This window comes from Quercus lobata, chromosome 4 (assembly GCF_001633185.2).
Source record: "Quercus lobata isolate SW786 chromosome 4, ValleyOak3.0 Primary Assembly, whole genome shotgun sequence".
Lineage (NCBI taxonomy): Eukaryota > Viridiplantae > Streptophyta > Magnoliopsida > Fagales > Fagaceae > Quercus > Quercus lobata.
Genome location: NC_044907.1, coordinates 64,454,691 through 64,476,859, shown reverse-complemented (window position 1 = coordinate 64,476,859; position 22,169 = coordinate 64,454,691). Strand labels below are relative to the sequence as shown.

Genomic DNA, 22,169 nt, shown 5'->3' with positions numbered 1-22,169 from the left:
GGATGATATTAACTTTTCATATTTCTTGTATGACAATTTTAAATTGGTTCGAATTTTTATACATGTACCACCCCTGGACATGATTTGTGGCAATGGCAAGTGCTGAAACATTGTCATACCAAATCCAAGGAATATGATGAATGAAAACGCCCAAAGCCCTATAAAATCGTACAAACCCAACATAAGTAAAGTAGCAGTGGAAGCAATGATTGGTATTCAACTTCAGTGGAGGAGTGAAATACAATGGATTTTTTCTTGACAGACCAATAAGTGGGATTAATGCCAAGACAAGACAAACAACTTTGTGAAGAGAATACTACTCTAAAAGAGAATGACATGAAGCATGCTTGAACTTTACATCACAAGGACTCATAAGAATTAAAAGAAAGAAAATAAAAAAGGATGGATTACATTATCCTAATTTTTCTTGTTCAAATAACTTTGTGAAGAAATCGTGTGTCTAATTAACATTTTATAGACAGGAAAAAGGAAAAATACTGAAAAGAAGGACAGAGTGTTTTAAACTGGTTCAGTTCAGCATAAAAAAGAAGTTGAATAGTTTTAAAAGTTGATTTTTATTTTGGGATTAAAAGATAGATAGATAAGATGCATACCTGAAGAAATTGTTTCTTCGTACTGTTTCTGCCAATCCACACATACCCGTGGGACATGGGCAATGAAGGGCCAATCTTCACCTATTTGCCTCTTGCATCTTTGTCGTAACAGGGGCCAATCAGCACCATCCAACCATCCAATGTACGGAGGCGGAGGAGGAGGAGGAGGCTCATCCTAATATCCCCGGGTGGGTCAACCCGGCCCCAACATGATCCCTCCGCCAACCCGCACCTCTTCCCACCACCAGCACCACCACTCCTCCCCTTCTTGTAATTTCACTCTCTCTCTCTTCATTTACCTCCTCTTCTTTTTTAATTTTGTTAATAATTATGTCTAAATTTGTTGCAGCTGGATTGGGCATTAGGGTTGTCATCAAACCCCAGTATCGGATCACTCCTCCGGTAACTTTCTATTCCTAATTTATTTATTTATTTATTTATTTTTTTGGTTGAAAGGCTATTCATATAAAAACCAACACAACAACTACACAGAAACGGCTGCCATACTAGCAGCAACTAGTCTAGCATAATACAAGCCATTAATATCCTTAGCAACTAAAGTTTCCAGTTCAGTAGTAAAAGGAAACTCAAAAACAACAAAATCTTCCTTCATAACACTGCCCCATTTTGCCAACCAATCCGCACACTTGTTGGCTTCTCTAAACACGTGGGACACCCTTACTTGAGGAAGCTTGGCCAGCAACTTTCTATTCCTAATTTAATTTACGCTTCGTTCATTTGCTATTAGACAATATGCTTTGTGCTCACAAAATAAATATGCTGCTGTTGATGATGTTTTGGTTCTAATCCTAACGTTGTTTGATTGTTACTTCAGAAAAGTTAATGGATTACGCCTGATTTTTTTTTCAACTTTTTATATTCTTCTTGAAAGTTGTATAAATTTTTTTTTTTTTTAAAATGGTTCATTAACAAATGAATTAAGAACATCCATTAACAGAACGTTGGTTATTTTATATTATCTATTATTTGGGGATGCGACTTAGGTTCTTGTAATGATTAGTTGTTCGACTCTGGTGTCTATGATTGAGTGAGCTTATATGCTATCCTTTTTTAGGAACTTATATAGAATTTTAGGGGGGGGGGGGGGGGGGGGAGGAATGAGCTCTGAAGACTAGCCATCTAATTAGTGGGTCTACATTAAGATTATAAAAACATGTTAATATCACAGTGGGCCTTCATGGGTCTCAGGATCAGGCTATTAACTATTTTTAACTTTGTACTGGACCGGTCTGATTAATTGAAAATTCTTGAAGTGTTTATGAATTTTGACTATCCTAAATTCTTAATTATAGATAGAAATGCTACTCGCATGAGCAAGTGTTTGAATTGTCTACTTTGCATTAGTTACATTGTTTATAGCTGAGAAAGTGTGGAAAAATGAGAAGGGGAAGAGTTACTTCATATGCTTTCTAATTTTTTTTGCTTATCTTGTAGCCTCAATTGTCAACACAAATAGGAGATATTCCCCGGAGCAATTTCCAGTTTGACTTTGAATTTGAGAGAAAAATTTTAGCTGAAGCAGAGAAGGACAGCCAGAATTGGAGCAGGTTTGGGCCGGAAAACCTTCCATCTAGAAATACAGAGTCTACATCTTCAATGGTAGGCTCATTTTCTATAGAGATTTTTGAATTTTTCTTTCAATGCTATACTAGCTTGTGATATTTGCTTTTTATAATTCAATTGCATAGGTTTTACTAATTGACATATCACCAATTAAAAAAAAAAATTGATTCAAACACCATATATTGTTTAAGTGTCACCAATCATATTCTTGCCACATTAGTTTGTAAGTTTTTTTTAAAAAATTAAAATTTGTTGTAACTTCAGCATTTTTCATTCACTTAATAATGATTTGGTTAAATTACTATTAATATAAATATACATACATATTTATTTTTATTTTGGAAAATGCTAAAACTACTACAAGAAGTTTACAAACTAATGTGGAAAATAATGTGTTTGATGGCGCTTCAACAACCAAAAAATAATAAATAAGTAATTGAATTATTGTGATTGGTGACAACAATTTGTAAAACTTTTGCTACAAAATTATAATTTTTAGCATCACTCAATTTTTTAGACGCTTTTTAACAACAAAGACATCTGTTAACATAACTCATATATATATATATATATATATATATCACCTGTTCAACCCTTTGAGGGCCTTCCTCTGTTAAGGGGTCCTAGATAATGGCCAAAATGGCCTAGGTCGGCTGGCCTTGATTACCGTGCAAGGCAAAACGGACCCTAATCAAAACTTAGAAATGCTCCTGAATTTTTAAAAAGTATACTTTAAGAGTTGCACAATCTAAATGCACTAATATAAATTGATGGTAAAGAGACAATAAGAGAGATGTTTTCTGAGGAGTGTTCTCTACAACACCAATGAAAATGGTCTATGAAAAGATAATGATACTTTCCCAGGGGTTGGCCGAATTGGTTGGATACTCGGATTCAAGGTGCTTGTATTGGGTTTGATTGGGTGTGCTTCCTAGTTCGAGCCCGGCTACCTACACTTAGAAAAAATTTCCTGAACCAGCGATTTACCCCACTATGGGCTCACTTGTCGTGAACAGTAATTAGTCTCTGGTTGAAAGATTTAAGGATACACAGTGCGAATGCAGGAAAAAAAAAAAAAAAAATGATACTTTGCCTCCTTAAATTTATACATTTTCAAACGAATCTGTAGGAAATCAAGAAAACGTAGTAATAGACCGGATTGGCTCTAGTAGTCTGTTGTATTAAATGGACTGGTCCCCCACCGAAACTTCTGATGGCCACGTGAAAACTAATCAAACAAAGAAAAATATGCCTAGAGTTAGTCTTTGGCTAGAAACCGTGTGACGACTCAAGGTCTGAGTCAAACGTTTGAAAAATCACAACCGGAGCTGGAATTGTTCTTATAACAAGTTGAAGCTTGAACAAGCTCTGGTGACCTTACATGGATTGCTTGTGAGTAGCGTGGATATTTTAACTTGCAAGTCTACTCATCTTGTTTTCCTGCTGATGCTATTAATATTATGCTCCTTCTTTCACTCCTCTCATGCTGCCAGAGATACTATATCGCAAGGACAATCTATTACAATTACGGAAACTATAGTATCAGCTGACGCAAAATTTGAACTCGGATTCTTTCGTCCTGGAAACTCCACATATCAATACGTGGGAATATGGTTCAAAAAGGTATCACAGCAAACTGTCACATGGGTAGCCAACCGAAATTACCAAATTGTCAGTTCTTCTGCAGTTCTCACTATTAGTAATAGCGGGAACCTCGTGATTGTGGACGATCAGGTATCTTACTCGGTATCCAACATCTCATCTAATGGCAATGCAAGTGCCACGCTATTGGATTCGGGAAACCTTGTTTTAAGAGATGAAAACTCAAATATCTTGTGGCAGAGCTTCGATTTACCTTCCCATATCTTTTTACCTGGAATGAAGCTTGGGCATAAAAACAATAGCGCAAAGACTTGGTCATTGGTGTCTTGGAGAAATCATCATGACCCTAGTCCTGGAGATTTTTCACTGGAGCTCGATCCTAAGGACATAACTCAGTTTTTAATCACACGGAAGCCTGACAGGTTGTATTGGACAAGCGGGCCTTGGAATGGGAAGATCTTCAGCTTTGTTCCTGAAATGAGAGCTGATTATATATATAATTTTAGCTATACTTCCAATCAGGAAGAGACTTATTTTACATATAATCTATATGATCCTAGTATATCTAGTATGCTTGTAATGGACGAATCGGGGCAGATACAGCAACTGACTTGGCTGGAATCCACCCAGCAGTGGAACTTATTCTGGGCACAACCGAGCATCCAATGTGAAGTTTATGCTTTTTGTGGGGCTTTTGGACTCTGTAACGAGCATGCGTCGACATTATGTTCCTGCATTCAAGGATTTGAACCCCGATCTTCTGGAAACTGGGAAATGAATGATTACTCTGCAGGATGTGCAAGGAAAACCCCTTTGCAATGTGAGAACCATAACCAGACTACAGGTGACCCAGATGAGTTTGTTATGTTGTCTAATGTACAAGTACCAGTGAATCCAGTAAGTTTTTTTGTAAGTGGGAGTGGGAGCATTGAAGAGTGCAAATCAGCTTGCTTGAATAGCTGCTCCTGCTCTGGTTATGCTCTCTATGATTCTAGATGTTCAATATGGAATGGCGATCTCATGAATTTGCGACAGCTTGCTGATTATAACCAAACTGCAAGAGATATCTATGTCAAAGTTGCTGCCTGTGTTAAACCCTAAAAGTGAGCAAATTTAAGTCTCCAGCAATCATTACATCTTTATGATCTTGTTTCCATGTTATTTTATTTCAATCTTTCCTAACTGAATCTTTTTCATTTATTAGTGGTTAAAAAAATACTGGACTCAATATATGTATCTTTTATTTCTCTCATGCTTGCTTCAGGAAGTAAGAGACAGCTGTGGATTATTTTAGTACTGGCTGTTTCTCTGACAGCCATTTCTTCGGCGGCCTTCATCCGGTGGATGTGGGTGAGAAAACTCAAAAGAAAAGGTATGAATTTTCATTAGCAACATAAAACTGACTAGTGGCAGGGCATCTATGTTAGTGACACCAAAAAAAAAAAAAAAAAAAAAACTTCCCCGCACGCAGAGATTAATAAGATGGAAAGAAGAGGGGGAGGGGGGTGATTAAGATATTTTGAACTTTGTTTACAAAAAATAGTTGTGAGTCCATTGTAGGCATAATTGCCACTATTGCATTTGTTTTAGTTAAAGAGATCTTTCTTGCAAATTCACATAAAATTATCGTTTCTTTCTTTATTATTATTAAAATAAAAAAAAATTACCCAACTCTTGTCAGGTGCCAAATTTACAGTCCAATTCCGCATTTTCTAAAATTATTTTCCTGAATTTCAATAGGGTCTAAATTGCTAGTTTTGAACCTAAGCTATATTGATTAAAATATAGAACCGTCTAAACTTTCCATACATTTCCTCGTTTGATTATTTATTTGAGTTAAAATTTCAATTTTAACCAAACATTTAAACTTGATCTGCTCCAACAAAAACCAGTCCTCTTTCCTGAAACAGCATCTTAGATTTTCTCATAGATAAAACTCTTCCAGGATTTCAATTAAACAATCAAAAGCTTTTGAAATTATATGCATAAAAATTCCTCAGATACCATGTGACAGAACTTAGTTATCTGCTGAGCCATGGCTGTTTTTCTGAATCTTTTAGGATTAGATTATAGGAACCGTCTTCTTGATCAAGTAGAGGAGGACTTTTTGTCATTCGATTCAGAAATAGAACTACCCAACATGAACTAATCAAAACTATCTTTTTGATCAAGCAGGGGAGGACTTGATATCGTTTGATTTCAACAACAGGTCTACACAACAAGGATTAGTCCTCAAGAAGGGGGCTGAGAAAGGCAGGAATAAGGAAATGGAGCTTCCTCTCTTTAGTTTTTCTAGTGTATCTGCCGCTACTAATAACTTCACAGCCTCGAATAAACTTGGAGAGGGTGGTTTTGGACCTGTTTACAAAGTAAGTTTCAATAACTAAGCACATTAATCTTAGAATAGAAATTCTGAAGTAATATATGATATTCCACAATCTAACCTTTAACATAAATATTGAAGTCTCAATATTTGTATAAAAGTTCTGCTAGGATACAACTTATAAAAATTATTTGATGTGGATTCTTCTCAAGAATTAATCAGAAACTAAGTTAAAAGAATTATTTTCAGGGATCCTTGCTTAATGGACAGTTAGTAGCAGTAAAAAGACTTTCAAGAAAATCTGGACAGGGATGGGAGGAGCTAAAAAATGAGGCTGTGCTTATAGCCAAACTCCAACACAAGAATCTTGTGAAACTTCTTGGATGCTGCATTGAAAGAGATGAAAAGATTTTGATCTATGAGTATTTACCCAATAAAAGCTTAGATAATTTCCTTTTCGGTATGTAGTTCCACACTATCTCAATAACTTACAAAGTACTCTGCCTATATTATGCTTGTTCATAGCTCAATATCTGGTTGTAACTAAAGGTTTCGCACACATAATTCCCGCCAATTCTTTCCTACCTTCTATCTTATTATCTGTATGTGGTATTGAGACAGATCCAAGTGCACATGGGTTGATAGACTGGACAACTCGCATTCACATCATTGAAGGGATTGTTCAAGGGCTTCTTTACCTCCATCAGTATTCTAGGTTACAAATTATTCACAGAGATTTGAAGGCCAGCAATATCTTGTTGGATAAAGACATGAATCCAAAAATATCAGATTTTGGAATGGCAAGAATTTTTGGTGGGAATGGGTCACAAGCAACCAACCGAATAGTTGGGACTTAGTAAGTGTAATCCATAAGTACTTATGCTCTATAGCAAATATCAGTAATATACAAATTATCAACCATAAAGCTACTGAACAATTTGTTTTACAATGAAATACAGTGGTTATATGTCTCCAGAATATGCTTTGGAAGGCCTCTTCTCGATTAAATCTGACATCTTTAGTTTTGGAGTATTGTTGTTAGAGATATTGAGTGGCAAGAAGAATACTGGTTTCTATCATAGCGACTCTCTCAATCTTATTGGATATGTGAGTAATGGACCATCTTAATTTAATGTTAACAAGAACTTAGAAACTCTGTGTGTGTGTGTGTGTGTGTTTGGATTTGAGCGCTTGTGTGTTTATTCTTATTACACCATGTGATTGACTTTTCAAAGGATTAATCTTCTTTGTCAATTTTGTTGATTTCAAATTATATATTCAGAGTCAAATTGAGTTTTATTCATACTTACATAGCCACCAAGAATTTAGAAAGTGTTACACTAGATCATTTTTAATGGTACTTTAGGTATCTTTGCATTTCTATTAATTTTATTCGTGACTTATACCTCAATAAAATATGAGGGACTTAACCGGAATTTGCGATTGATTTTTATCATAAATTTTCTTCAGGCATGGGATTTGTGGAAAAGCAATAGGGCCTTAGAATTGATGGATTCAATCCTTGGAGATACTCCTCCTGCCAATGTCCTATTGGGATACATAAACATAGCACTCCTCTGTGTCCAAGAAAGTGCAGCTGATAGGCCTACTACGTCCGACGTGGTCTCAATGTTCAACAAGGAAATTGCACTTCTGCCTTCACCAAAACAACCAGCATTTTCATTTGTTAATGGAGAATTTGGATTCATCTAATAGAAGACCAGAAATTTTTTCTGTATATGACATGACAGTCTCGATTTTGGAAGCTCGGTAAAAATTTAGATTTTGGTGATCATTACTCAATCGTTCATCTTATTATCTAAGTATGTTTTAAATGAACAACAATAATATTGAAACTAGTCGCGGCCTTACGCATTGCGCGTGATAATTTTTTTTAGGGTGGTCTTCTAATTATTAATATTTGTAATGTTATTAACTTATTATGACTCAAGTTGTATTATATACATATCACCAATATATAGTAGGATTCATGCTAATAGGAGCTTTTGCTCATGGAACTGTAATTTTTTTTAGAATTTCCATTTGGAACAAAATGAGGATAATTTATAGTAGAATTGAATTTTTTTTTTTTGTAATATTTATTCTAATATACTCGATTGATTAATTTATACATTTTCAAGTCAATTGAACACATTTTGCGTGTTACATGTAATTCCTTGTTTCCCTAAGGGCAAGGACATTCAAAATCCCAACAATCCACTCCAATATTTTTGCATGCTTGGTTTTTTGGAATGCGAAATGTATTTGTTCCAAAAGTTGTATGTCAAAGGAATTTCGATAGTTTTGGAGTAATTGTATTCCATTTGGTTGATTTAGAATCAATAATAGTAGTTGTATTTTCTCGTCATTTAATTTTACATAACAGCGCAATTGCTAGTCCATATCTTGCATTTTTGTCCCCTTCTATGTTGGCTTGAAGAAGGATTTCTTTTTCACTTGTAGTTTGATCTTGTACAAAATATTTGCAATCATGTTGTATGCCCATTTTGTGATTGTGTAGTTGTGTGATGTTTTAAGTTTGTAATTTTCAAGTTGTTTAGGATTGTAATTTATAGTGTTGTGTGTGTTTTATGGATTAGTGGTTACTCTAGTTATTAGCAATAATTTTTCATTGTCGATTAAGAGAACAAAAGTTTTTCATATACCCTCCACTATAAAGCCCAAGCTTTATAGTATTTAATATATATTTCAATTATAGCTAACATTTAATATTTTCCTCAATAAAGCCCAAGTCAAATAGTCTTTTGCGCTATATAATACCTGTTCAATTGCCACTTTCCTTAAAAAATCAAAAGACAATGTATAAGAACTATCAAAAGTCTCTTACGCTCTATTTGTTTTAGCATTAACTTTTTCTGGAAAATGGTTTATTTTCTAGAAAGCATTTTTAGAAAACTATCTCATTTTTTGGTGTTTGGTAACAACCTTAAAAATGGGCTTGAGAACGTTTTTTGGTGTTTGGTATCCACAATTTTTATAACATTTCTTGTATAATTTAAAACATGTATAATATGTGTATTGTGTAAACCCACTTAATGTAATCAATATAAATAAATAATAAATCAAGAATGAATTTGGTTTTCAAACTAAAATTTTGACAATGGATACAATCAAAATTAGCTGTCCATTTTTCATGATCTGAAATACTCATCTTGTTCATGTATATGAACAGTATTTTTGATAAGTAACATAAGAAATTTTATTAGAAAAAAACCAACCAAGTACACTGGAAGTGTACTATAGTGGCACAAATCAAGAGCAATATATATATATATATATATATATATATTAACCATACTTCTCATAATTCAAAATAACCATTTTACCCATAAGTTCCATTTTAAATAGTTCAAAATGCCACATAGGCCAAATAATTTGATAAATACCAAAAATTGTTGTACAATTGTTGACGGATTTATGAGGAGAAAAAAAAAAACATTATAAAAACAGTGTTATAGAGGGGAGAAGAAATAGGGAGAAAAAAGAAGAGAGGTAGATAGAGAGAGAAATCTGTGGGAAGAGAAGAGGCTAGAGGGGGTGATAGTGATGGCGTGAGAAGAGAGAAAAAAAAAAGAGAAGAAATAAGAGATTTTATTGTGAGAAATGCTGAATGAGCGAAAGAAAATATTGTTTCCTGAGTCAAAAGAAGATAATATTTATAGGAATTATGCGCCGCATGAGAGAGAGATTGTTTTCCAATTTTTTTTAATTTTTTTGGAAAACAACCTATAGAAAATAAGCTTTATTTTTATAAGAGTTTTGCGTTGACCAAAGATAGTTTTCCGTTGACCATTTTTTTTTTTTTAATTTTATGTTACCAAACACTGAAAAATGTGGAAAATTATTTTTATAGAAGGTTTTCCAGCGAAACAAACAGAGCGTTATAATTAAATTATTAATAATATTGAAACAACTGAGACAATCAGTAATATCCAGTTCTTCAGCTCTTCCTCTCTCTATTTAAACTGAATTACTTCTTCATACCTATTCAATTGCCACTTTCCTTAAAAGAAATCAAAAGACAATATATCTTAACTATCAAAACTCCTATATAAATTAATTATTAATAATTTTGAAGTAGTTGAAAAGTTATTAATATCCACATCAATTATTTTACCTTTACATAATTAAAGGTGAAATAAAATGTTGGAAAATGGGATTTTTAAATTGGTAACTTTATTTTTTATGCAATTTATGTTATTACCGGAGGACATATCCTTGGTAGCTATTTAATAGATTTGGAGGATATAGTTGAATTTAAATATTGAATAATATGAGCCGAGGTTATATTTTGACTGTTAAATAAAAAAGTTTTTATTTCTGCTTAAATTAGTAAATTTTATGGAATAGCAGTAGCCATAGTTGTCGGTTGGTATTGGTGTGATTCATTATTTTTCTATTTTTTACTGTTTATTTTTATCAGTGTTAGTGTTTAATTGGATACCCTTGATTCATATACCTCATTGGGTCAAAAATTTTGCTGCTTTATTTATTTATTTGTTATTTTAATGATAATCAAAGTAGGTAGAAGTTAAGAACATAGGTAGTATAACTTGGAGGTAATGTGCAAAACAACAATGCAAAAGAATTGTATATAGTTAGTTAGGCAACGTTTGAAATAATATAGGAAAGTAGCATCTCGAGTTTTAGAAACTCGAGATCCATAATAGTAAAAAACGACATAAATCTCGAGTCTTTAAGACTCGAGTTTTATGCGAAAAATATTTCACCTATAGTGGCGTTTTTAAGTCTTTCAGTGACGTTTTAAAACACTATAGCGGCGTTTTCCTGGGAAAATTTTTTTCTTACGTACAGATTTATGGAGTCCTATAGTGGCGTTTTTAAGCCCTATAGTGACGTTTTATAGACCTATAGCGGCGTTTTTATTCAATTTATGGAAATCGAGTCTTTAAAACTCGATTTTCAGCTTAATTTTTTTCCACTTTAAAGTAATCCGCTTACAAATCGAGACTTAAAAACTCGATTTTGATCTTGGAACTCGAGTTTTAGACACTCGAGATGCTAGTTTTCAATATTGTTTTGAAATGTGACAATTAACTAAATTTTTTAATATTTATTGTTATTTAGAAAAAAAATTCGTATAACTTGCATAAGTTTTGATTTTCCAAAAAGGTTTTATTATTAATGGAGCAAAGACTTTTATTTGATTGTTTTGACACAATATGAATTCCTATATCTGAATTCTCTTCCTTCCTTCCAATTATAGCCGTTAAGCTTTAGATGAAACACAAATGTTTTTCCAATGAGCTTTTCTGTTTTCATTCAATAGGTTAAAATTTGCATTCATCTGAAAAGATATTGAATATAATTTAGCATAATCTTGTCAAAGTAAATGAAGGATCATATATGCTAATTGTATGGTCTTACAGTTGCACATTTGTTTGATAGTTCTCTTGTTGTTGTTTGAAGTAATTTTTCAGCTTCCTTATCAGACAAAATAAATACAATGCACTCTATTGCATCATCAACATTGAGTTGAATTCTAAACCTGCATGTATAAATATTCAATTTGATTAAATTTTTTAATTAAAAAATTTACTTTTATGTTTACATATATTGTATGATTGTAAAATTCATAATTTATATTTTACCTTGGAATTGGAAAATCAGAGTTCTTTTGCAACGGTTGCATCAAATTAAAATAATTTTTAGATTTAACTTTTTTGTTGCACTTTGTGCTCCGATATAGTACCATCCAAAGTTTGTTTCAAAATTTTTTGTTGTTGCAAGGCATGTGAATATAGTTTCCTACAATATAAAAGAAAAAGAAAATTACTTTTTTGTTAAGTTTATTGAAAAAAAAAAAAGGAAAGAAGAAGTAGAGTACCTAATTATCTGACTCTCATTCCAAGGATATTATTTGTTTGATTTTCCCTCTATCTTTTGTGATCTTTTTTCAAGTGGTATTTCCTCCTTGAATTGTAGAGGAATTCCTTTAATTTGAGTATTTTCCACATTTCTTTTATGACAGAATATTAGATTTAAAATATAGTTAACAATTATTGAATATGAAGGTTGTTATTGTACTTAATTAACATATTAAGATTATTTTTTTAAATAATCGATTAGAGTAAATCGACAATCAAAGAGAACAAAAAATAAACATCCTAAAATACAAATTTTAATCGCATCAACCAAAAGTAGAGTTCTAAAGTATACAAAAATTTATCAACCTAAAACAAAGATGCAAGAAAAAAAAATCAACCAAAAAATTGAGAGAGAGAGAGAGAGAGAGAGAGAGAGAGAGAGAGAACTATGCAAAGAATGGAAGAAAGAATGACAAATTTATAGTAAATGGTGTGGATAAGAAGATACAAAATAAGGGAAGATAGAGGGAAAGATAAAGAGTGATATTAAAGTAGAGGGTAGTAGGGAGATGAAAAGGTAGTGGAGAGATTGTTGAGGGTCATTCGTGAGAATCCAAGTAGAAAGAAGAAAGCCTAACGACAAGGGCAACAAAGAATTGGCAAATAGATGGAAAAACCATTAGGTCCAAGCGGTAGAAATAATGGATCACGGTCCCATGAAATAAACAAATGGGCCTTGAAGAGGCAAGTGGGCTTAAAGAAACTCGGAAAGAGAAAAATAGCATACCCATGGGCAGTATATGATATAGAAAAGTGAGAAAGGGCCACCCCAGGCCCAAAGTAATGCAAACAAAGAAAGTAAAGGGTTAATGACATGCCCATGAATCCCAATGATGAGAATAAGGTAATTGGGACAGGGAAGCCCAATGAAGTTAGTAAAAACCCATGAGAATGCAAAGTTAGTAAAAGGGTCAAGGAAGCCCAAAGAAAGCGAGTGGGCCAAAAATGTCAAGAGAAAGACAAAAGGGACACAGGAGCCTATAAGTAGGAAAACCAATGGTCATACCAAACCACTGGGGGAAAGAGTAAACGGTTGGCCTAAAGAGGCCTAGTAGGATTGAGTCATTACAGCATGAATAACAAAGTAATATGGCAAGAAATGAGGGCAATCAAGAAGTGGGCCAAAGAAATATAAGGTTCATTATCAAATAAGGCCTAGCTCCAAAGAGGAGCGGGAAATCGAAAAGCAGCCCACATAAAAGGTCAAAGAAAACGGACGGCATGCTATGCAGGCAAACCTCCAGACCACGGCAGACAAATGAGCAGCATGCAGATTTTGGACACATATGGAAAGAAGGCACGCGTAAGGCCCAGGCACCACCAGCCTGTACCTAGCCAATATAGAGCATGGTGAGGTTGTGGGTCAGAGATTCAGAGGGCATGGTTTGGTGGTGGGGAGGGGGGAAAAATCCATTTTTGAGGTTTCGGCTTAAGTTCTTTCGGGGAAGTGTCCTGCTAAGATGACTTACTACTCAAAAGAAGCAAGTTGAGTTGAAACCGCTAGGTGCTTGCCATGAGGGATAGGGAGAGAGAAAGAACTCAAACCGTAGCAGGAAAGGGGTGCCACGGTAGACAAACAAACAAAACACCCTTCTTTGTCTGGTGATGAGGGAGTGGCACACAAACGGACTAGTGGTGGTCAGCAAGTACACCCAGACCAGACAAAGAAGGTTAAGGGCTAAAATAGTAAAATCCAGTCATGGCAGGCACTATAAAAAGAGAACCTTGCCGTGAACAAAAACAGAGGAACAACGGGAACCATAACTAAAAAATAGGAATTCAAAGAGAGAGACCAGAAAATAGAAAAGAAACGAGTAGGAGGAAAAGAAAGAAAACAATCAGAAAGAAAATAAAGTGAGAATTAGAACGGCAGGCATGCACCCGTAGATTGATTCCCTCTCTCCCTCACGAAATCCTGCTTTATGTTAAAACCAAAAGGGGCCTCTGTGCATCAACCATTCAGGTTCGTTTCCCTCAGGGTAGTTAATCTCCATGGTAGGACTTTTCTTGAGAGATTAATTGCGTTGAGAAGGAACGTTCTTTCCTCTTTGGTTTTGCTCTTGTGGACCAGATTTAAGTTGATTTCTTCATCTTCGGATTAACCCATACATATTACTATTTGCTTATTTTTGTTCTATTCTTTTTTTTTTTCCTGTAAAGTGATTATTAATATCGTGATTGTGTTTAGGGATCATTTGGTCATTTCCTACTAAGTAGCTAGAGATATATATATATATATATATATTTTATTATTATGTCTGTCTGCCACAACTTGTCTGAAACAACTCTGCCTGTCGCAAGCACGTTCCTAGCAAACCAGTCATAGTTTGCACACAAGTTGGACCAAATTGAGTTGTAGCTAGACCGGTTCCAACTCCCTTATCTAGAAAACTTGGGCCTACTACAGCAAGAAGCAGCCCATTACTACTAGCACAGCTCACTACTTTACAATTGGCAACTCCACTGGGGAGTTAGGAAACATATAGGGGTGAAAAAATAGAACTCGTCACAAACAATGCCACTAAAGTCCAGAATGACACGAAATATGAGTGCCGTGTCCTTGCAAGTAGAGTCCAGGCCAACAATGCCTCACCAATAGCAGCCTAACCAAACGGAAGGTGCCAATAGAACGGGAGCTGATCTTCAGCCACAGCCAAGAATTCCCACGGACAATGTCAGTACTTTTATTGAAGTATTGCAATCACTGCAGCACTCGCAGTAACAAATGATGGAAGAAATTCGCCAACTAAAAGCAGAGAAGACGAAGGAGAAAGGGAGCCAGCATGACCTAGAGCATGCGACAGATAGAGAAGAGACACTAGCAGGAGGTGTCCCACGGAATGCAGAACAACGTTTCATTACTATGGCTAAAGTAGCGGCTCTCCTGGAACAAGAAAGAGCCAGAACACCTAAGGAGAGGTTTTACGCATGAAGGCCTCCTTACCCACTAAAGGTACTTAGCAAACCATACCCCGAGAGGTACGAGCTGAGGGCCTTTGCACAATACGATTGCAGGAAGGGAAGTGTAGTTGAGCACGTGAGCAAGTTTATTGATACCTTTGGCCCTTACGCCGCAGACGAAGACTTATGTCTTCGAGAATTTTCAAAGTCATTGTGTAACCAAGCATACACCTGGTACATCGGCTTAAAACCAGGATCGATCCCAACTTGGGATGACATGGTGGATGTATTTTGCACTAAGTACTTCCATGGAGGGGAAACAGTAACACTTGCAACTCTGCAAGTGACCAAGCAAAGGAATGGCAAAGATTTGATGGAATGCATCAAGAGGTTCAGGGACATAGCACTTGACTGCTATGACCATTGTGAAGAAAGAACCTTAGTAGAAATGTGTATGACTAACATGATTCAGGAATTCAGAGCAGTTCTGGAAAATCTAAAAATTTCCCAGTTTGCACAGCTGTTGTAGAAAGCCAGGAAGACGGCCCAGTCCATAAAACTAAGCTCAAACAAAAGAAACGCCCCGCAGGCTATGGCAGTGTCCACTAGGGAAAGGAGAAGGAAAACCGAAGGGAGGGAATATGATACGCCCTCACCCATACCGTGTACTCCTAAGGAACTGGATGTGCTGCTAGATAAATGGATAGCAGACGAAATCTTTAAACCCAACCAGGTTTCCAGAGAGCCCATGGAGGAAGAAGAAGAGACCCTTGCTTTTGCTGCCTGTACAACTATATACAACATCCCACCATAGAATGCTGGGCGCTCCGTAGGATTAAAGAAGGGATGCTGGAGTTAACCCAGTAGGAGGTCCAAAGAAACCCACTCCCGAATCACAAGTGAAGGGTGTAGCAGCAGTGGTAATATGCGTAGACCCGGGGGAGGACGAGGAGGAGAACCCAGCCCTGCCTGCCGCAACAATTACCACCCTACAACAAAGCACCAAATTCAAAAATTTGTTTGAGTAGTTGGGACTCACAGCAAAGGAAAGAAAGGTAGCCACAAAGGCTTTGGTAAGTATCGCCTCCGAGGCAGGAGTAGAATGGTCATCAGCAGAAATCCTAGATGACGGAGCCCTCTTACAGGAATTAACAGAGATCACTTTTAACAATGAGGATATGGAGGTGGGGCACCCAGATCACAGGAGGCCTCTCTATTTGGCAGCATCCATAAACCAAATCCCCATCAAGAGGGCCTTGGTAGATACAGGTGCTTCCGTAAATCTCATTCCATTGAGCATCTTGCAAGTGGCAGGAATTTCAGTAAGAAAGATCCAAGGATGCCCAAAGGAAGTAACAGGGTTCGGCGAAAGGGGCGAGTACATCGCAGGCCACATCCAGTTATGGTTGAAAGTAGGCACTATAGCTTCTTTAGCTCGTTTCCATGTGGTCAGAAGAAGTATCCTATCATGTGCTTTTGGGAAGGCCCTGGTTGCACAAACACCGATTGGTCCCGTCCACTTATCACCAGTGTGTGAAAGGGAGGTTGAATGACAGAATGATATGTATAGTTGCAAACCCTTCGCCATTCGAGCAAGCAGAAGCTGACCTAGTGGAAACCATGTTTTACAACCAATAGGCTCCATCTGGGGAAAGCTCAGTTTCAAAGCCACGAGGTACCTTTGTACCTAAGTGGGAAGACGTCCAAAGTGACCCAGAACCTGATCTAAGAGAGTTGCTGGCACGAAAGAAGAAAAGAAAAGAAGCGCCTGCCGTAGAATCAAATAACACACCCCAATGCATCAGGGTTCGAGGCCTTGATGGTAGGATTGTGTATAAGTTATGAAGGCGCGCGGGGCCCACGAGTGAGATGCAAGCGGGCCCCACCCAAGAATAGCAGCACAGGAGTTTGACGTGTTGTGTTACTCAAGAAATTTTGGGAAAAGAAGAAGAAAAGGATGGGGAAGTTGTGGCAGAAAAAGATGTGCAGGTTGTCGCAGAAGAAGAATTGGAAGAAGTTGACCTAGGGTCTGGTTCACAAGAACCAAGGCCTATCTCAATCTGTGCTAGTCTAACAATAAAGGAAAAGTCAGAACTAATACTACTGTTGAAAGAGTTCAAAGATGTTTTCGCATGGGACTACAGTGAAATGCCAGGATTAGACCCTAGGCTAGTTGCACATACATTAAATGTAGACCTAGAGGCCAAGCCAGTGGCCCAGCCTGCCAGGATATTTCACACAGAAATAGAAGGGCAAATAGTCAAAGAAGTACAGAAATTGCTAGCCGTAGGATTCATCAAGCCTATTCAACACCCTCGCTAGCTATCCAACATAGTATCAGTAAAGAAGAAGAACGGCCAGATAAGATGTTGTGTAGATTTCAGAAATCTCAACAAAGCCTGTCCAAAGGACAAGTTCCCACTACCAAACATGGATTTACTAATAGATTCTATGGCAGGAAGCGCCATATTTTCGTTCATGGATGGGTTCAGCGGATACAATTAGATCAGGATGGCACCAAAGGATGCGGAGAAAACTGCTTTCAGAACACCTATGGGCAATTTCTACTACACTGTGATGCCCTTCAGGTTAAAAAATTTATCATTACTAGCACAACCCACCACTTTACAGAGATGAAAAGGTAATGGAAGAAGAAAGGTATAGTACAATGGTGTGAATAAGAAAGGACAAAATAAGGGAAGATGAAGAGTGATATTAAAGTAGTGGGGAGATGAAAATGTAAGGAGGGAGAAAGGTTGGAGAAAGTGTAAATACTAAACAAATGAGTAAATGTTAAAAAAATTATAAAAAATTTGGAAAAAAAAATTAGATAATGATGTGGACACTGATGTGGCTCAACTAGAATGTAGCAACAATAAATACTATATTTTAGCTATTAGATATATATAGATTAGAAGCCAAAATGTACCATTAGTCATTGCCATTTTGATGGCTGTCAAGTCCTGTATAAAAAGCTTCTTCCTTCTTTTTCTAGTTTTGCTTTCAATATTCCTCCTTTTACAACATCATGGATACTCATGTATTGATATGATGGAGGGCCTTAGGGTCACAATTGATAGTTTACACCCAAAAGAGGCCCAAGGCCCAAGGCCCAGGCAAATGCCATTTTTATGGAGTGGAAAAAAAATTAGCATGAAAAGGTGAAATTACTAGATATTGTACTTTAATTAAATTCAAGCATAAACAATCCTTTTATGGAGAATTAAATTTAATGAATTAGTTAGTTGAAAAACCTAAGATATAGTACCTAAGAAACAGTAACTAAAGGGCCTATTTGGTTCGGAAGAAAAGTGGAGAGAAGAGAAAATATGGGAGAAAAGTATTTTTGATTGGGGAGGGGTAGGTGAGTAAAAATGGTGGGCCTAGAAGTTTTCTCTCAGCCCACCATTTAGGGTGAAATGATTTTCTTTTTAATTTGGAGTGAAAATGAGAAGGAGGAAGTGGATTTGCTGGGAAATTATCTATTTGCCCTCCAGCTATTCAACGTTGTTTTTTTTTTTTTTTTTTTTTTTTACTTTTATTCTTTTTCCCTTATATACTATTAAATTTTTATCTTAGTACTATAGGCATAGGAGTAAATTTATACAATCTGCATTTCCTCTACTCTCATTTTTCTTCTCAACTAAACAAAAAAAATTTCTATCCCTTTACTTTTCCACTACCTCCAACTAAACACCATGAGAGAAAAACAAAATCTCTTCTATCTATTAACTCTTATCTTTTTCATTCCTTCTCCATTTTCTATCCCTCACTTGTCTGCCTCAACCAAACGGACCCCAAATTTTTTACAAAAGAATTATTATTATCATACGGTTTAGGAACAACAATACTAGGGAAGCTATTAGGTCTAGTTCACACCTTGGAATAGAAGAACAAAAAAGAAGCTATAACATCCATCCACCCTGACTACTTGAATGATTTCATTATAGAAAATATATCCTAACTTAGTTGAAACAAGTTATCATCCATAAGTAGGGCTTGGAAGCAAGAAATATGACTGTTGAGGCCCATTTGTGAGAAAGAAAGCCCAATAACAAGGGCAACAAAGAATTGACAAAATAGACAGTAAAACCATTAGACCCAAGTGGTAGAAATAATGGATCACAAGCCCAAGAAATAAACAAATGGGTCTTGAAGAGGCAAGTGGGCTCAAAGAAGCCCGAAAAGAAAGAAATAACATCCTATGGGCAGTGTATGAGGTAGAAAAGCGAGAAAGGGTCGCCGCAGGCCCAAGGTAATGCAAACTAAGAAAGTAAGGGGTTTATGGCAGGCCCATAAACCTCAAGGATGAGAATAAGGTTATTGGGCCAGGGAAGCCCAAAGAAGTTAGTAAAAAGTCCATGGGAGTGTGGAATTAGCAAAAGGGCCAAAGAAGCCCAAAGAAAGCAAACGGGTCAAGGATGCCCAAAGGAAAGCCCAAAGGGACATAAAAGCTCATAAGTAAAAGTAAAACAGTGGTCATGCCAAGCCACTAAGAGAAGGAATAAACGGCTAGCCCAAAAGAAGTCCATCAGGATTAAGTTATTACAGCAGGAATAATAGCACGACATTGCAAGAAATAAAGGAAACCAAGGAATGAGCCAAAGAAATGTAAGGCCCATCATTAGACAAAGCCCAGCTTTTGAATGGAGCGGGAAAATAAAGAACAGCCCACATAAGAGGTCAAAAAACACGGACGGCGAGCCAAAGACCACGGCAGACGAATGGGCAGTAGGCAAGTTTTGGACACATATGGAATGAAGGCATGCACAAGGCCCAGGCACCACCAGCCTGTACCCAACCAATACAGAGCATGGTGAGGTCGGGGGGTCAGAGGATCAGAGGGCATGGTTTGGTGGTGGGGAGAGGGGAAAAATCTATTTTTATGATTTCTGCTCAAGCTCTTTCGGGGAGGTGTCCTGCTGGGATGGCTTACTACCCAAAAGAGGCAAGCTGAGTTGGAACCATTAGGTGCATGCCATAAGGGATAGGGCGAGAGAAATAACCCAGACTGTGGCAGGAAAGGGTGCTACGGCAGACTAACAAACAAAATACTCTTCCTTGTCTGCCGATGGGAGGGCGACACACAAACGAAACAGTGATGGTAGACCAATACACCTAGACCAGACAAAGGGAATTTAGGGTTAAAACAGTAAAATCGAGTCACGGCAGGCACTATAAAAAGAGGATATTGCCATGAACAGGGAAAAGGAGGAACAACGAAACTTAAAGAAGGAAATAGAAAACTTAAAAGAAATAGCAAAGAAAACAAAGTGAGAAGAAAGAAAAAGAAACAATAAGAATTAGAAAGGTAGGCATACACCGGTAGATTAATCCCTTATCTCCCTCATGAAATCCGGCCCTTTGTAAGAAAAAACTTGAAAACACCTACGCAGAAAACCACTTAGGCCCGTTTCCCTCAGGGTTGTTAACCTCTACGGCAGGACTCTTTCCTGAGAGATTGACGGCTTTGAGGAGGGATGTTCTCCCCTTTGTGGCTCTGCTCCTGCGGATTGAATTTCTGGTCGATTTCCTCCAGTATTTCGAATAACCCATGATTATAAACATTTGATGTTTCTCTGTTATTCTTTTTCCTTTTCTTCCGTAAAAGGAAAACAAATAGTGTTGTTATTGTAATTGATGTTAAGGACTATTCGGTCAATTCTCCATTTAAGTGGCTAGATATTTTCTGTTTTTTCTATTATTATTATGTCTATCTGCCATAATTTGTCTGAAACAGTTCTGCCTGCCGTGAACACATTCCTGGCAGACTTGGCATAGTTTGCGCACAAGCCGGACCACCTTAAGTTGAAGCTAGATCGGTCCCGACTCTCTTATCCAGAAAACTTGGGCTTAGTGTAGTAGGAGGCAGCCCAATACCACTAGCACAACCCACCCCCTCACAAAGACAAAATAACCTTTATTTGGTTTGGTTGTAATCACTATTACTAACAACTTTTCTACACAGCAAGTAAAATTAGAACGAGGGGCTTTAGTCCTGTTTAGAAATATCAATCTCTTGCTAAGCACTTAAGAGAAGAGAAAACTTGGTAACTTATATATTTTTTGAATGTTACATATTTAAGATTCGTGATAAAAATAAATCTGAATCAGTAAATGGATCCCCTCTATTAGACAAAAAACCGATAACATTTATGTTAATTTCCAGGGGCAAACCAACTTAAAAATGTCTAGTGACTATGCCTAAAAGGCTAAAACTTGGTTACCAATTTTCTTGGTTTGACAACTTTGGGCTCGATAAAATATGTAGAGGTTACCTGAAATTTGCAGTATTGGATCAGTCAGGCTGAGATAGGCTTTGGGCTTGTGGTATTTGTACTAGCCCAATACTTTTGGGCCTACAAATTTTCCCCCTCCAAGATCAAAGATTAACTGCGCCCATACTTCTCAAAAAAAAAAAAAAAAAAACTGCGCCCATAGAACCTGATAAGAAAATCCACATTTTTTTTTTATGGTCCTTTGGATATGTGTGGGATTGTAACTCTGTGCCTATGGAAAGATTAGAGCTAACAAATGAAGATGATTAATACTAGATGATGTGATTTTGGTTTGGTATATGCTATCTTAATTTTTATTTTTATCTTTTAGCTTTTAAATCCTATTCCTACTGGATTAGGAGTTCATACGATGCAACATACAATCCTATGCGCCATTGGTCTTTTTTTCTTAATAAAGATTAATTATCAACAAGCTGACACTATAAATTAATTATTCAATTGCTGATGAGGTTTATTGTTAAGAAGGGTGTACAATGCAATGAAATAAGAAGGTAGTAGCTTTATTTTTTCTCTTGAGAAACAAATGAGGCAGTAGTGAACTTACAAATTTGAATTCGGACTGCAAATGTTAGAAAAAAAATAGAAAGTGCTGTTAGAAATATAAAGTTATTGATGAATATCATCCGCATTACTCTAATATCATCACCATTCACAACTACATTAGACTTGAATTTACAACCCATTTAAGTCCTCCAATAACAAATCTTTGTTTCTAAAATTGTTATGAAAGAGCTAATAGACTATGTAAATTTAAGTCCTTGTTCACGCAATTCTATTACCTTGCAGTTGCCAAGTGCTAATATTTTTGTTCTCAGCTGGAAGCAGCAGTTAAACTACTTTTATAATTCGGACTGAATAAGGTTCTTTCATTCAACCAAATAAGAAGGGGATTGTTAATGGAGATACCTGCTCTTCCTACTCTCTTTTATTGTCTCAT

The 22,169-nt window shown here is 36.4% G+C and overlaps 1 protein-coding gene and 1 pseudogene across 2 annotated transcripts; both read left to right on the top strand.

The window, feature by feature from the left end:
* The first annotated feature begins 715 nt into the window (after positions 1–715).
* On the top strand, positions 716–2,299 carry LOC115987827. Its single transcript, XM_031111431.1, has 3 exons — positions 716–884; positions 964–1,016; positions 2,070–2,299. The coding sequence occupies exons 1-3, from the start codon at positions 824–826 to the stop codon at positions 2,292–2,294; spliced, it is 339 nt and encodes a 112-aa protein (XP_030967291.1). The 5' UTR covers positions 716–823; the 3' UTR covers positions 2,295–2,299.
* A 1,345-nt stretch (positions 2,300–3,644) lies between these two features.
* On the top strand, positions 3,645–7,970 carry LOC115985591 (annotated as a pseudogene). The gene is made up of 7 exons (XR_004090594.1): positions 3,645–4,887; positions 5,005–5,172; positions 5,976–6,169; positions 6,373–6,583; positions 6,745–6,979; positions 7,083–7,230; positions 7,594–7,970. The product of XR_004090594.1 is annotated as a receptor-like serine/threonine-protein kinase SD1-8 (transcript).
* Positions 7,971–22,169: the final 14,199 nt, after the last annotated feature.